Source organism: Notamacropus eugenii, chromosome 4 (genome assembly GCF_028372415.1).
Source record: "Notamacropus eugenii isolate mMacEug1 chromosome 4, mMacEug1.pri_v2, whole genome shotgun sequence".
Taxonomy (NCBI): Eukaryota; Metazoa; Chordata; class Mammalia; order Diprotodontia; family Macropodidae; genus Notamacropus; species Notamacropus eugenii.
In genome coordinates, this window is record NC_092875.1 from 1,056,349 (window position 1) to 1,072,641 (window position 16,293).

The window sequence follows — 16,293 nt, forward strand, 5'->3', positions numbered from 1 at the left end:
TGAAAGCCATCATCACAAAAAGGGTCTGGATATCACATTCGAAGAAATTATAGAGGAAAACTACCCTAATACTTAGAACTGGAGGGGAAAATAGAAATTAAAAGAATCCACCAATCACTCCCTGAAAGTGATCCCAAAATGAAAACTCCCAGGAACATAGTCAAAATCCAGAGCTTCCAGGTCAAGGAGAAAATACTGAAAGTAGCCAGAACCACACTCACCACACAGAACACACAAGAACAGCTACTACGCTAAAGGATCAGAGGACTTTGAATGTGATATTACAGGAGGCAAAAGAACTAGAATTACAACCAATAATAACATACCCAGTAAAACTAGGTATAATCTTACAGGGCAGGAAGTGACTAATGAAAGAGAAAGCTTTCAAGCATTTTTGATGAAGAGACAGGAGGTAAATAGAAATGGTCAATGGATATGAACAGGCAGTTTTCAGAGGAAGAAATTAAAGCTATCTATAGTCATATGAATAAATGCTCTAAATCCACTAGTGATTAGAGAGATGCAAATCAAAACAACTCTGAGATACCACATCACACCTATCATATTGGCTAACATGACAAAACAGGAAGATGATGAATATTAGAGAAGATGTGTGAAAAGTTGGAACACATTCATTGCTGGTGGAGCTGTGAGCTGATCTGTTGTGAGCTGATTATTCTGGAGAGAACTATGCCCAAAGGGCTACAAAAATGTGCATACCCTTTGACCCAACAATATCGCTTCTGGGACTCTATCCCAAAGAGATCATAGCAATGGGAAAGGGTTCCACATGTACAAAAATATTTATAGCAGCTCTCTTTGTGGTAGTCAAAAACTGGAAATCAAGGGGATGCCCATCAATTGGGGAATGGCTGAAGAAGTTGTGGTATATGAATGTAATGGAATATTATTGTGCTACGAGAAATGATGAACAGGAAGACTTCAGAGAGGCCTGGAAAGACTTATATGAACTGATGCTGAATGAAAAGGAGTAGAACCAGGAGAACTTTGTACACAGTAACGACCACAGTGTGCAAGGAATTTTTCTGGTAGCCTTAGTACTTCATTGTAATGCAAGGACTTTAAAAATACCCAATGGACTCTTGAGGCAAAATGCCTTCCATATCTAGAGAAAGAACTATGGAATTGGATCGCAGAATGAAGCAGACCATTTTCTTTTGTATTATGTTTTGTTTTGTTTTATGGTTTCTCCCATTCATTTTAATTCTTCTATGCAATATGACTAAGGTGAAAATGTATTTAATAGGAATGTATGTGTAAAACCTATATAATGTACGTTGTCTCAGGTAGGGAGGGGGAAGGGAGAGGGAGAGAAGGTAAAAAAATTTAAGATAGATGGAAGTGACTGAAAACAAATAAAATAATTTAAAAAAATAAAAACATGAAAGAGCACTGAAATGGATTTTTCCTTAATATGATAAACAGTACCTATTTAATACCAAGAGCTAGCATAATATTTAACAAAGAAATGTTTTTCCAACAAAGCAAGATTAAAGGAAGAAAATGGGAAATTAAACAATTTAATCACACATTAAAATTTATGAACCTAAAAGACCCAGTAAAAATAAACTCGAGGACAATGTATCTAATGTCATGCGAGACCTGCACTGTCACAAAGCCACTCTACATTCACTATATCCATAGCTTCTCTTTGGTATTACTTATCTGATACTGACTAAAATGTGTGCTCTCATACAGTCTTTCCACATTATTATATTCACAAAGTTTCCCACCACAATGAATTTTCTGATGTTGTTTGCTCTAGGAAGGCCTTGCCATTGTCATAGGGTTTCTGTAAGCATGAATTATTTTTATATTCACTAAATTGGGAACTCTTATTAAAGACCTTCTTATACGCATAAAGGTTTTCTTCCACTTATGAATTCTCCAGTGCTGACTTAAGTTCTTTCCTCTCTAGGAAGGCCTTGTCATATTCATAACATTCATAAGGTTTCTCTACACTTATGAAGTCTCTGATGTTGCATAAGCGGTTTCCATTCTAGGAAGATCTTCCCATACTTGCTACAATAAGGTGGTAATTCCTCCTGCATGATGAATCCTCTGGTGGTGAAGAAGTGGTTTCCTGTTTAGGAAGGCCTTCCCACATTCATTACACTTGTAAGGTTTTTCTCCAGTATGAATTCTCTGATGTTGGGTAAGTTGTTTCTTCTCTAAAAAGAGCTTCCCACATTCATTGCATCCATAAGGCTTCTCTCCAGTATGAATTTTTTTATGACGACTAAATTGTGAGAACTGACGAAAGGCTTTCCCGCATTCTTTACATTTATAAGGTTTCTCTCCGGTATGAATCCTCTGGTGTGAAATAAGCTGTTCATTCCTACGAAAAGCCTTCTCACATCCATTACATTTGTAAGGTTTCTCTCCAGTATGAATTCTCTTATGTTTCGTAAGTCCCGTGTTCCGGCTAAATGCCTTTCCACATTCATTACATTTATACGCTTTCTCTCCAGTGTGAATGCTTTGATGTCGGTTAAGTAGGGAACTCCAAGAGAAAGCCTTTCCACATTCACGACATTCGTAGGGTTTCTCTCCACTATGAATTCTCTGATGTAAAGTCAGGTGCGCATTAAGTCGGAAGGCCTTCCCACATTCATGACATATAAAAGGTCTCTCTCCACTATGAATCCTCTGGTGCTGAATAAGTTGTTCATTCCTACGAAAGGCCTTCTCGCATTTATTACATCCGTAAGGTTTCTCTCCAGTATGAATTGTCTGATGTAAAGTCAGGTACCTATTAAGCCGGAAGGTTTTCCCACACTCATTGCACGTATAGGGTTTCTCTCCACTATGACTTTTCTGATGTGCACTAAGTCTCTTAAGCCAGCAGAAGGCCTTCCCACATTCATTACATTTATGAGGTTTCATTCCAGTATGAAATCTGTGATGGGAAGTAATGAACAAGTTGTAGTTAAAGCTTTTCCTAGTACTTACTACATTCATACACTTTCTCCATGATGACACTAAATAAAGTCAACCCAACTGCAATTGCAATTAGAAAATATCCAGTTTTTGCCAAAGATGTCATCTTTACACAGTCTAAATAGACTTGGAAGTATTTTCTCTGAGTATCACAGTTTGGGAGACTTTCTGATGCATAATCCCTATGGTAGAATAAGGAGCAGCCCAAGAATCACGCTCTGCCCCACCCCTCGCTGATGACTTGTGTAGGGCCTGACTTACCTAGAAGACTTATTCTTGTTCTGCTGTTTCTCCAACGTGCCATCACATTCCAGAGGTTCTCCCAGCTTGGTAACATGGACTTGATGATGCCCTGATAATCCTTCCTTATAGAACCCTTTCAAAATAATGCCAAGCTTTAGAGTGGACTCCTTGGCTTCAACTATCATTTCCCAATACAAAAGAAATGCACATGTCATAAATACTAGCTACTTCCTAGTTTTCTGTCAATCTCATGACCTTCCACGACAACTGGAGATTTGGTTCTTGACAGCGGCCCTGCTCCTCACCCCTTCCTCTCAAATTTTCTGGTCCCCAAGTTCAAGGTTGCTTTTGAGCTGCAGTAATACGGGTTAGTACCTGCTGTATGATAGTATGTACATTGTTTCTAGAAGAGGAGGTAAAATCACATTAACTTTTTTTGTTAAAGTAATATGCTTTGATGTGCTAGCCAAAAAGGAAATGAGGGGATTTAGAGTTACTGTCAAGGTTACACTGCCAAGTATCAACACTGGGGGGAGGACCAAGATCTTTTGACTCTTAGGCCCAAAGGCTCTCCAACCTCACTAGGCTTCTCTTTAGCAAAAGCAGCACATGTTATCAGAGTAAACCTAGAGAAAAAGGAAAGTCATGTGGGAACCACGTGAGCTATATGGAAAGAATTTTTGTTCCAGTAATGAGCACTGTCAGAGATGACACCCAGAAGTCCAAGTACAACCAAATCATTTTGCATAGGAGGCAGCAGGCTAGCCACTTCCCTTGCTATATGTTCACTAACCATCTTACTAGCATCCATTCTAGAATTTTCTCAAGAATCCAAGCTAACATTATGAGTCCATAGTTTCCAAACACTGTTTCTGTATGTGTAAAAATCAGCAAAGCAACCTAGGAGGGAGAGACCTGGCACTGCTATGTGCCAGACAGTTTCCTCTCCAGAACCCTGTACCCCAAGTCCCAGAAACAGCATTGCTGCCAAATCACCAGCTCAATCTGAAATTACTGCCCAGGGGAGCAATCTTTGTGTGGATGTGGCAGCTGTATCTGTAGGTGCTGCAACCCTGACTTCCATAGGAGCCAGTGACTGAAGACTCAGGGAAAAAAAAGCTTTTACTACCAAAGTCCTTGGCACCATCAGCAAATAAGACAATGTCTACGAAAGAGAGACAAGAGCTATATTACCTTTCATCTTACTGGTCTACCCAAGGACACCCTGGCCCATATCTCCACCTCAGTGTTGGACCTTCCTTTATGTACTGTCTCTCCTGTTAAAGTCTGCCTTGCTTCTATTTGTATCCCCAGCACACAGCACAATGCTTTAAAAGGATGCAGTGCCTGGAGTCAGGAAGACCTGAATTCAAATTCTCAGACACTTATTGCATAACCCCTGTAAAACAGAGATAATAAAGGCACATACCTTATGGGGCTGTTGTGAGGATCAATAATGTTAATGAAATAGGAAGATGTTCCCCACCCATTACTAGGCCTATGTGACCTGCTCTGAGCTCTGTCCCAGCTGACCACTGTGATAGAGCCCTAGTGACAGGAAGTCATAGTGGGAGAAGCTTGTTGAATGGGTGGAACTGGAAGTGACAATGAAGCAGAGCAGCTAGTGTGAGTGACAGAGGGAGAAATTTTGCATACAAGAGCTTTTTTGTGGGGAGGCCTAAAGGAGGGAAGGCATGGTATAATGGTAACTTAAATGGAGAGATCTTTCCCACTCATTAATAGGCCCCCGTGACCTGCCAGGGTCACATGGAAGTCTGAGTCATGTGCAGCCTGTGGTGACAGAAGCTTACTGAATGGGTGGAACAGGAAGAGGCAGACCCAGAGCAGAGCTAAGAGGAAATTTGGTCAGATAGCAATCAGAGGTAGGAAGAATGCAGGCAAGCAGGCAGCTGGCTAAGTGTGAAAAACTGCTTGTGATTCATTTAATGGAGTTGGTTTGTGGGAAGCCTAGCAGGGCTTGGGGCTGGTGTTGTCTTCTCTATCATAACAAGTGCTTAATAAATGCTTGTTCTTGCCTTCCTAAGGTTTTTCACTGCTCATTCCTGAGATCCTTAACCTTTTCTTACTCTAAAAAAATTTTTTTCTAGTTTTTTTAAGATGCCCCTCAAAAACTTGAATTATGGTCACATTGTCCTTAAATATCCCCAGGTCCTTCACCTAAAGGCTTCTAAAGCCCATCCATTTTCTCCCCAAAGTTCACTGCAGTGGATTCCCTCAAGTGGGCCTTCCTTATCCAAGAGTACTAGTGAAGAACTCTGGGGCCCATATGTCATCTCTTGCTCTGGAAAAGGGATCAGCCCATCTTGTCTTTCTTGAAAAAGAGCAAGTGTTCTGGTTAGCCAAAAAAGAAAGGGGGAAGAGAAGTCACAAAACCAGGTCAATTTTTGTTCTCTAACTTACATGGGCCCTCAATGGGACAAGGTGATCTCTTCTCCTCTTCCCTAATCCATTCTCACCCCTACTCACCACAATGAATGGCTGTTTCACCAAGATCTCTTAGTAATCCCTCTCCCATCCTCTTAGATGGAGACCTATCCTCTTATTTCACAGAAATGATGAAAGCTGCCCACTGGGCACTCTCCACTCACATCCCAATGACACAGTCTGTTACTCTCTCCTTCATTCCCATCTCTGTTGGAAAAGAGGCCCCTCTTCTTCCTGAGGCCAATGCCTCCATCCATTCATGATCCCATCCCCTCCTCTCTCCGTCATTAACTGTGCTCTGCTCTGTCTGTAACCCTTTCTACTGAACCTTTCCCCATTAACCTGGACCTCTTCCTGGGGGAATGCTCTGTGGTGAACTTCTGGAAGAAGAGAGATGGGTTTCTGGACTTCAAAATCATGGCCCCTCTACTACTAGGTGAGTGGCACACAGTAAGCATTCACAGAATGCTCATTTACTTGTTTCTGTCCCTTCCCACATCAGCTTTTCTTTCTTCACATCCCTTGCCTCAAAGAGTGACCCCTATAATGCCAAAGCCATTGGATTTTCCTTCGTTTCATCTTCACCCAAATACTCTTTTCTGGTCCTTGAATTCCCTCACAAGTAGCCCTCCTTAACAAACAACGTCGCACCCCTCTTTTCTTACCTTTGCAATAAAATCGACCCAATCAGATCCAAAGTCTAGTTCTGCGTCTTAATCCCCAAATCCAATGAGATGGACTTCACATCTCTCTGCTCCAAACTTCAGTTCGTCTTGCTGGCTGTTTTAGGCTCGATGTATTTAGATACTGACATGTGAGGCCATGGGCCTTCTCACTATTGGCTCCTTTCTCAGCAGGAAGATGTTTCCTGGGAGTTTGTGTATGACCATAGTCATTTATCTTGCTACACTGACCATCGAGTCTTTCAATGGTATCTGCTTGGCGATTCTCACCATCCCCCTCCTTTTTCAATGGCATGTCACTCTGGTCAGCGCCACCAGGCAAGTAAGGTCTTTAAAGGCTTTTGGGGATTATCTATTCCTAAGAAGGCACACGTCAACCCAGAAGCTCCTTTCTATTCTCAGATACTATCTCCAGGTCAGAAAGGGCCCAGGCCCAACACAATGACTTTTCTTATTCTCCAGGACTTTTAGCCTTCTCCCCAGAGATGCCTCAATCCTCCTCTGACTGGTGAGTTCCTGCCCAGAACTCACTTTTCCTCACCTTTCTCCTGGCCATTTTTGCTTGGAATTGTATTCCCAGTGCATAGCACATAACTGGGCTGAGTGATTAATAACTAATCCCTCCCTCCACACATCAAGTTTTGTGCATGAAAACACCTGAAGTTTTTACCCAAGATGTGACTTGGCAGGACTTTCTGGGTTCATCATGGCAGCATCTTTTGTGCCCATGTGAATGGCAAGTAAAAGGCTGTGGTAGTTCATCTTGGCTGGTTCTGTTATATGTTGGGCCTTTGCCCAGAAAGACAAGAGAATAGTCAACAAACTGCTGCCTCAGTATGTCTATGCGACCTGTCACCTCCTCTGACCTGCCTGGGGGACATCGGCCCACATGGATGCATGTCAGCATCCCTTAGGGAATGAGCCGTCCCTCCTCAGATTCTTTAGCTCCACGCATTCAGGAGCCAACATCCAGCCTCCTGACACTATCTGGGACTCCTCTGGGACTTTCAGGTCTTTTTTCACTCACCTCTCCACAGAAGGCCTTCCTCCAATTTTCTAAGGAACACTTCACGTCTTTGGAAACCTGGAAAGAGGTATTGCTCAAGACCCCGCCACTTCTTCTCTGAGAGGAAGGGATGGTCCTTCAGTGGGTATGTTAGCAGGTGGCTGGGGCAGGAATAGGCTGAAGGGGCCTCAGCACGGTGCTCTGTCATTTCAGGGGGCTGCTGGGCCATTATTTTAGAAATGTTTTCCCTATGAGGAATCAACTGACCAACAAGGCAAGTTGGTGGTGGCCATGCCTCCTCACTCACCTGCACAGGGGCTCTGGGGGATGTCTCCCTCTGGCATCCAAGGGGCTTCCCCTTGCTCCATCTGGCAGATCACATCTGGTCTGGAAACGGCTAGGTCTGTGCATTGAACATGGAAAGGTTTTATGGCCAAAGAGCCCTTTTGGAACTCAATTTTAATTCCTTCTCTCTTGTGGAAAAAAAAAGGTCATTAAGAATGTCTCCAAGGACCCATGGAGGCACAGGGCCCCACAGGGGATTTGGGCTCAAAAGGAAAACTATGTCATTCCCTGCAGAGAATGTAAGCACCTCAAAAGCGGGCAGGAGTTCTGTGCCTTTCTTGGTATCTTCAGGACTTAGCACATGCCTGGTACACATCAGGTGTTAGTAAAGGTTTGCTGACTATTTCTCCAGATACCTAGAACACTACCCACGAATTCTGGTCCTGAGGGAATGGAGTGGGCCTCTGGGAGAATACCATCTAGGTACCTAGTTCCAGGTGTACAGAACAAAGACACTTCTCTGGATGCGGAGACTGGTAGTATTAGCAGGCAGCCCAAACAACACCTCTCTAGATCAAAATAGGATCAGGAAAAGCCATCCTTACCCAAATAGACCAGGTTCCTATAGTTCTCCAACATTACATCCCTGTACAAGTCCTTCTGGGAAGGGTTCAGGTGCTGCCACTCCTCTAGGGTAAAAGTCACAGCTATGTCCTTGAATGTCACGGATCCCTGAAACACCAAACACATTTGTGGTTATCAAGGGGCCATTCCTCACTTGCACCTGGCAGGATAAATCACCAAGAAATTACTCAGACTAGTCCTTACGTTGCCTGGGATCAGCAGTCGACCAAGACAAACAGGTATCGAGTGCCCACCAGTTGTCCTCCTTTGTACTAGATCCATGCAACAAAACGGAGAACAGGTCTAGGCCTCATTTATGCTATGCTTTTTGGATGACAAAATACTTCACTGTCAACAGCTGTTAGGCCAGAAATGGAAGTTGTCATCCCCACCTGACAGATGAGGAAGCTGCTGAAATCATCTGGGAGTAGCATAAGAGGACACCTGGCCTGAACCTGAGCATTAATCAAGGTACACCATCCTTGGAGGATATGCCCAGACTCCCTGTAAAGCCTTCAATGCAGGTAGGGCTCTCACTGTGTGGTGAGGAACTCCACTCCGTGAGCAAGCAGTCCTTTCATACCTCCCTCAAAGACTCTCTAGCCTTCTCATCCCTGCTCCAAGCTCCCAAAGTCCTCCTCCTCTCCCCACTGCACAGGAAGATGTGGCCCTTCTTTTGAAGGTGGCCTACTCTCCCTTCCCAAGCCATCCCATCTCTTCCAACACATTGTCCCCTCTGTCATTTCCAATCTCCCCATCTCCTGCCTCCTTCTCTGCCACAAACATGGCACATCTTCTCCCCTATCCTCCAAAATCCTCCCATTGATCCATCCATCCCAAGTCTTACCTCATCTCTTCTCTCTTTGGGGGCTAAAGCCCTTGAGAAGCTCATATCCAGCAGGGGCTTCCCTGTCTTTCCTCCCATTCTTAAGCCACAGTTTGGCTCTTGGCCCCATTATTCCACTGCTGTCTCTAAAGGCACCAATGACTCCTTGGTCCTCATTCTTCTTGATCTGTGTCAATCACCCTCTGCTTTCTAGGTTTCCGTGGCATTCATTTATCCTGGTTTTCCTCCTACCTGGTTTACCTCTCAGGTTCATCCTGGACCCAGGTCATACCCACTAAGTAAGCATGTTCTCCCTCTAAACAATTTTACTTGGGCATCTCATTGGTTGCCATGATCTTCAAACCTCTCTCCCAAATTCCTCTTTCTGCTAGATATCTCAGTCTGGAGGTCTCATAGTCACCTTAAACTCAATATATACAAAACCAAACTCACTCCCCCCTCAACCTCTCTTCCCTTGTGAACTTTCTATTATGACAGAGGGCACTGCCACCTTCCCAGTTACCCAGGTTGGAAACGTCAATGTCATTCCCCCAACCCCCACATCCAACCTGTTACCACAGCCTGTTCATCCTCATTTTATCCTTCCTTTTTTCCTCTGACGCTTCCCCTGTCCTCATCAGGAGAGGTCTGGACAGCTGCAACGACCTCCTAGGCAGTCTCCTTCCCAAGAGCTCCACCCAATCCACCCTCTGCTCACCTGTCAGGTTCACCTTCCTAAAAGACAGATCCACGCCAGCCCCTGCCCCTCCTTCAATCAGCTCCAGTGACTCCCGATTAAACAGCATTTGATTTCCCAGTCTAGGCATGACCCTTCCAAGTTTATTCCACCTTCCTGCTCTCCTACTCCTCCCCCACTGCCCCATATGCTCTTGGATCTGGTGACACTGGAAACTCCCCTTCCCTAGACCCACTTCCTAGCTTCCTGGAACCTCGGGGGATCACTGTCCATTTATCTAGTCTACAGCTTACCTGTCTGCACACTAAGACATCTGGTGTCAGCTTTTCTTTGTCTGCTCCACACTTAATACAGTGCCTGGCATGCTGTCAGGGTTAAGCAAAGCCCGCTTATTTTTCTCTTATTTTTTACAAACTTAAAAGCAGCTTCACGCAGCTGTTCTGTGGGGCCCTTGGCCAGTTTGGGCCTCCCCAGAAACATCCATCGTGGCTTCCAGATGTGGCCAGCCCACCTCAGCCCCAGCCTCACCTCTGGCTTGGCTCTCTAGAAGTGAATGAACACTATCAAACGTTAGCACCCACCCCCTTTCTAGTTTCCCATTAGAATGTAGTGCCAGACCCAGAGGAGATGTGTCATAAAGCCTTCCTAGTTATCTCTTCTCCATTTTAGCTCCTTCCCAAGTCCTCCCTCCACTGTGAGGATTCCCCTCCCTTCTTCACCTTTATCAATGTCCTCTCACAGACACACTACTCAGGGGAATTCCCCAGTGCTCAGGGGGTGGTACCTGGGTCCTGGAGTAGTTGCATGGGTGGTGTTGGCTGCCTGCCTAGTGCCACTCAACTCACAGTTAAGTGCCACTCTTAACTCACACTCTTAACTCAGTAATCTGCTAATCTACCAATCTAGGTAACAAGGGGCATGATTGTTTAAAGGCTTACAAACACTTTACAAGTATTCCCTGGCTTATTTTAGACTCACAACAACCCTGGGTGGCAACCCCACCTTCTACTGGAAGCCTGTCACACCCCTCTTCATTCCAGCCTTTCTCGGTTATTTATTTCCTATTCATCTGGTCCAGAGCTCCCTTGGGATATAGTTGTTTGCATCAGACTGTGGGTTCTGCCTCTTTTCCTATCCTCAGTGATTAGCACAGCGCCTGGCCAATAATAAAAGCTCAATAAATGTTTATTGATTGGTTATTCCCACTTTATTTACTCAGAGTATTTATTCTATTCCCATTTTATTTAGCAAACAGAGGCAGATGGCAGTAATTTGCCTAAGGTCACAGAGCTAGTTAAGTGTCTGAGGCCAGATTTGAGGGATCTTCCTGACTCCAGGCCCAGGGCTCCCTAGGGCCTCCATCTTTTCCAGATCATCATCAATCCCCCCCCCCCCCCATAAAGGGTCAGACTATAGTTGTACTCATCCATAACAAACACCATCTCGTTAGATTTAGACAAAAAAAAAATAGTTTTAGCCCATGAGAGCCACCCTTGGATTATCTTTGTAAGAGCTGTTCACTGTTTGGCCTAATCTCACTTGGGCTCTCAGCCTGGCAGCTCTTTCCCCACACATTCTGTACCCCATCATCAGGGCAGCTCAAACCCTACCCCTCCATCTGCCTTGGCAGAGGACCTTGCCGCCCCAGCTACTTTTGTATCTCAAAATCTGCTGACGTTATGCCTCATTCTCTCCTCCAGCTCAGGTCACGGACAAGGAGATGATGGTCTTTCACCCCGTTTATACCCCAGATTTCTCCCACTATCATCCCCTCTTCCCTCTAAACTCCAGCCTCCCCCAACTGTTGGCTCTCCTCGACCCTCCCCATCCTGAAAATATGCTCTCAGGTGAGCCAGCTCTACCTCCTCCATCTGCTCCAGCCACAAGCCAGATGTTGCCTTTCTGCTTGGATCTGTATTCCCAGAGCTGAGTACTACCTGGCTCCAGGCATCACATCAAATGGCCTCTGCTTCCTCTTCTCACCAGTTCACCCCTTACAATCCAGCCTCGATTTCTTAGCTCCTCCCAAGTCACTCATGGGCTCTCTGTGGTCAAATCCAATGGCCTTTTGTCCATGCCCTCCATAGTCTTGGGCATTGTGAACTAGCCTCTTCTCCCTGGGCTTTTAGGACATGGCTCCTAGCTCTCAGATTGTGCCTCTGTGGGTCCCCACAACTCTGGACTTAGAGGGAAGGCATACAATCTTGAAGGCCTAACATACTTGGCTCCTGGGACCCCAAAAGAGGTTCCTGACTTCCGGTACAGGCACTCCAAGAGGCTTGGCTTCACCTGGGGACAGGAGAGACATTTTCCCCAGGAACATTTCCAGAGTCCTGGCCACCAACTCCATCAGAGGGTCCTGTGGTCTCTCCCAGGTTCCCTCCCAGAGGGGCTGGCTTACTTTGAGGCTAACTAATCAACAACATTCTTCCTCCCCTCCCCTCCCCTCCCACCTATATAAACTTAATGGCTTCCTTCTATTTAGGATTACAGATGATGCTCAAAACAGATCGGAGGGAGAGGAAGGGGCAGCTGGACCTGAGTTCAAATCTGAACTCAGACTTATTGGCTATGTGACCCCACTACCAAAAAAAAACAAAGCAGATGGGGAGGGTCAGAAGCTGGGAAAATATGCAAAGTGGGACACACATTTGATATGGTAACAACTCCCCCCCACACAAAGGAAACCTCTTTGGGGGTAAGGGTCTTCAGTGATTTGTTGTTGTAATCTTGTCTGATTTTTCGCGACCCCGTTTAAGGGTTTTCTTGGCAAAGATGCCAGACTGGTTCTGATGGGAAGCCCCATGAACTCTCCTTGAATCTTTCCACATAATCTGCCTTTCATGTCCAAACCTATTACCCTTGACCTAGCCTAGCCCTCCGCTGTCTTGTGACCTCCAGATCGCATCTGACTGTTTCCCATCCTTGATCACATCAAAATCCCACTCTCTTGGTTCTGACTTCTAGTTACCCCAGTTCCATCAAGACCCTCCTCCAAAATCCCACTAGATCACAAAGGGAGAATGGGGGCCAATTCAATGACCCTCAGGCAGTCTCTGGGGTATCTCCCCCTCTGACCTCTTCCTCTCCTCAAGTACCAGCTGATCTTTTCCCTTGCCAGCCAGATCCCTGGGCCTTGTGGTCTAATTCAGTTCAGCCAGCATTCCTCTGTCCCTCCCTCACAAGAAGTGGGACTTCCTATCTCTCTAACTAAGCCCCTGTCCCCACAAGGCCTTCAGGGCTTTTTTTCCTGAGGGAAGTGCTTGCCTCCCCTAATGAGACCATTAGAGCGTATGTAACATTCTTCTCAGACCTCATTCAGGTTAAAGAGAAACTGGAGAGATACTGGGAAGACCTCACTAGGTTTACTGAGGATTTTAGGGCCTTATCCCTACAAATCGAGCTTTCTTAGGGTGATTTGCATTTTCTCTTCTCCACAAGTACCACTTGGGAGAAGAAGAGAATATGGGAACAGGTCTAGAAGTTTAGGGATCTTTTGCCTAGCGATGACCCCACAAAATATTCCCCAGGAACACCTGCTGTTCCCACTGGTGACCCAGGATGTGATTATCAAAAGAGTGAGGAGAGAGGAAAGGAAGACCACAAGAGAATTTGCCTGTTGGAAGGCCTAAAAACTGTGTTTAAAAACCGATAAATTTTCAAAAGATTAAAGAAATTACTCAGGGAGAAAAGGAAAACCCTGCCCTTTTCCAAGACAAGCTGATAGAGTCTATTAAAAAATACATGAATTTGAATCCTGGCTCCATAGAAGAGGCAGCAATCCTTAGCATGTATTTTATTCATCTGTCTGCCCCAGATATTAGGAGGAAACTGCAGAAATTGGCAACCCAAACCTCTCAGGCCCAATTACTGGAGATAGCCTTTGGAGTCTTGAACAACAGAGACCTCATTGCAGCAAAGGAAAAGAGAATGCAGGGCCAGGGCCTTGGCTGCTGCCATGGCCAGGAAAAGACTCAGGGCATGTCCCTCTGGCGCGCCCCCTTGGAGGAAGCTGGAGACTTGGGCAGTGGAAAAACCTGCTTTGGATGCCATGAGGAGGGTCATTGGTCGGAGGAGTGCCCCTCCAGGACAACCCCCCAGAGGGCACCCCAGGAACTGACGGTGGCCAGCAGACATGCTTTTCATGTTCTACACGCCCATGAAGCAATTTGGAAAGAAAGGGGACATTTGACAGCAATGAATCCCCTCTCAAACATGCCCTTCTAGGGTTTGGCCTTGTCATGGTCACCTCTGTATACTCTTTTTCTGCTAGTTTGGTCTGGGTTTGCCTAAGCTCCTGGCCAGGTCTGTCTCCTCCACAGTGGAAGCCATCAACTCCCAGAGGACTCCTTGAACAAGACCCATGGAGACAGGGACAGCTCTACTCCCCTTGCCAGCAGGAAGCCCTTTACCCCAAAAGAATCTGGGTCCCTTTTGTTTGGGGGGAATGATGGGGCACAGACTTTGGGAACCCCCTTGAATCCTCCCACCCAAATCTGTTACCTTTGACCTAGCCTGGCCCCAGCCCTCCACTGTCTGATACATCCCAGTTGCCTCGGGCTGTTTCCCACCCTTGATTACATCACCATGAAGTCTCGCCAAGGGCCTTAGACCCCCTCCCACCCCCCAGATCTCCACTAGTCTTTCTTTCTGTGAGCTCCATCTGGCCTCTGGCCAGGGTCAAGGGTCACAACGTGGGAGGCTTCTAAAAAGCCAACCCAATACGGCGGATCCCTAATAACCTGCTTTTCTTTGGTTGGAAGGATTGAGTCCAATTCATTCCAGCAAGACTTGGGGTGTCGGTATTTTGGGGTCCCAAGCACCCCAACCTCAATAGTTTGTCATTTCCTTCTCCAGTTCATTTTACAGATGAGGAAACTGAGGCAAACGGGGGTAAGTGACGTGTCCTGGGTCACCCAGCTAGGAGGTGTCTGAGGCCAGACGAAGGTCTCTCCAATCCTGGGGGGCCCCCACGGGCCTCGCCTGCCCAGTTCGGGGCTCCGATCCCTCCCTAGCCCTCCCTGGCCAAGAGCCCCCTGGAACCCCGGACCGTGAGCCCATCGAGGGCAGGGGCAGCTGCCCCCAGGTACACAGCGAGTGCTTTGGGGTGCTTACCCCCTCCCGTCCCCCACTCACCCAGTCGGGGGCGGCAGGAGCCCCAGCGGGGGGCGTCGAGGCCATCTCCTCCCAGAAAAAAGGGAGCGCTAGCAGGCTCCAACAGAAAAGAACGGGTCGTGGGGGCCACGCCCCCGTCAGCAACGGCCAATCGCAACTGCTGAAAGCACGTGTGGAGACCACGAAGGCAGACGGCCCGCAGGGGGCGGAGTCAGGAGCCAAAGGAATGCTGCGCACGCGCCCCGCGCCTCCCAGGCCAGTGTTACCGCCCATTGGCTGCCATCCTTCGCCACGCCCCCTTCCCTGCCAGGCCGAGGAGTCTGTGGGCGGAAACGACGCAGTTGGGGGCGTGGCAGGATGGAGGGGTACTCGGACGCCACTCTCCTCCTCCGCCTTTTCCCCTCCCCAGATTCCCAAACTAGGCGTTTCCGTGCCTCTCCCACCTCCGAGCCTCACTCACCCCGGCCCAGGGCCCAGGGCCGCGTGGCTCCCACCGCTCTGAGAGTGACAGGAGCCAAAGCATCCAGGAAAAGGAAGCGACTGGCGGGAGGACGTGACGTCACCTTGGACCCTGCCCGGAACCCCCTGGCGCTCTCGAAAAGTCTTCTGGGAAATGTAGTACCGAGAAGCTACCCCATTGAGCGTTTCCTTGGCGAAAATACTGTAGTGGTTTGCCATTTTCTTCTCCAGCTCATTTGAAAAATAAGGAAACTGAGGCACACGGGGTTAGGTGACTTGCGCAAGGTAACTCGGCTAGTAAGTATCAGAGATCGGATTTGAACTCAGGAAAATGAATCCTCTTGATGTCAGGCTTCCTCCTCCAGCCACTGTGATGGGTTACAAACTGTGGGAACCTCCTTTTGGTCCTCTGTTGTCTGTTACCTCTGGATGCCCCCCCCTCCCCCGCTTCCCACCCCAGCCCTCCATTGTCTGATACCTCCCAATCCCCTCCAGCTGTTTCCCACCCTGGATGACATCACCAGTTACCCCAGTCTTATCAAGATCCTCCTTAGACCCTGTAAGTTCCACATTGCTCCAGGAAAGCACTCGAATTCAATCCAGCTCTGACTCTGTCTAGCTGAGATTCTATCTGGTCCTCTAAACGCTTAGTCTCCTTAAGAGTCAACCCAATATGGCTGTTAACCTAGAAACTTGGTTAAAGAAAAGACATGAGGCTAAAAGCATGCGTTATTTATTAATTAATTAAAATAACCGTCATAGAGTATGGAATCAGAGGTGACTCTGACTACGTAGTACAGAAATCTTCTGTCTTAAGTACATTTTGCCATGAGAAAGAAACTCTCTTAGTTGAACAAATCATAAATTCAGTAAGACAAGACAGTTACTAGAGCAAAGTCAGTGTCAGCTGAGCCTTGCGATTCCAGGCTGGGTAAACATATGTCTCCAT

At 46.7% G+C, this 16,293-nt stretch overlaps 1 protein-coding gene across 1 annotated transcript; it reads right to left on the bottom strand.

Moving 5' to 3' along the window:
* Positions 1-1,423: 1,423 nt before the first annotated feature.
* Positions 1,424-15,483, bottom strand: LOC140502743 (uncharacterized). The gene is given in 10 exon segments (XM_072606711.1): positions 1,424-1,935; positions 1,937-1,981; positions 1,983-2,063; positions 2,065-2,920; positions 3,223-3,337; positions 7,360-7,416; positions 7,646-7,741; positions 8,229-8,355; positions 14,907-15,205; positions 15,346-15,483. Coding segments are annotated over 9 exon segments (1,782 nt in total). The 5' UTR covers positions 15,159-15,205; positions 15,346-15,483; the 3' UTR covers positions 1,424-1,782.
* Between the last annotated feature and the right edge of the window lie 810 nt (positions 15,484-16,293).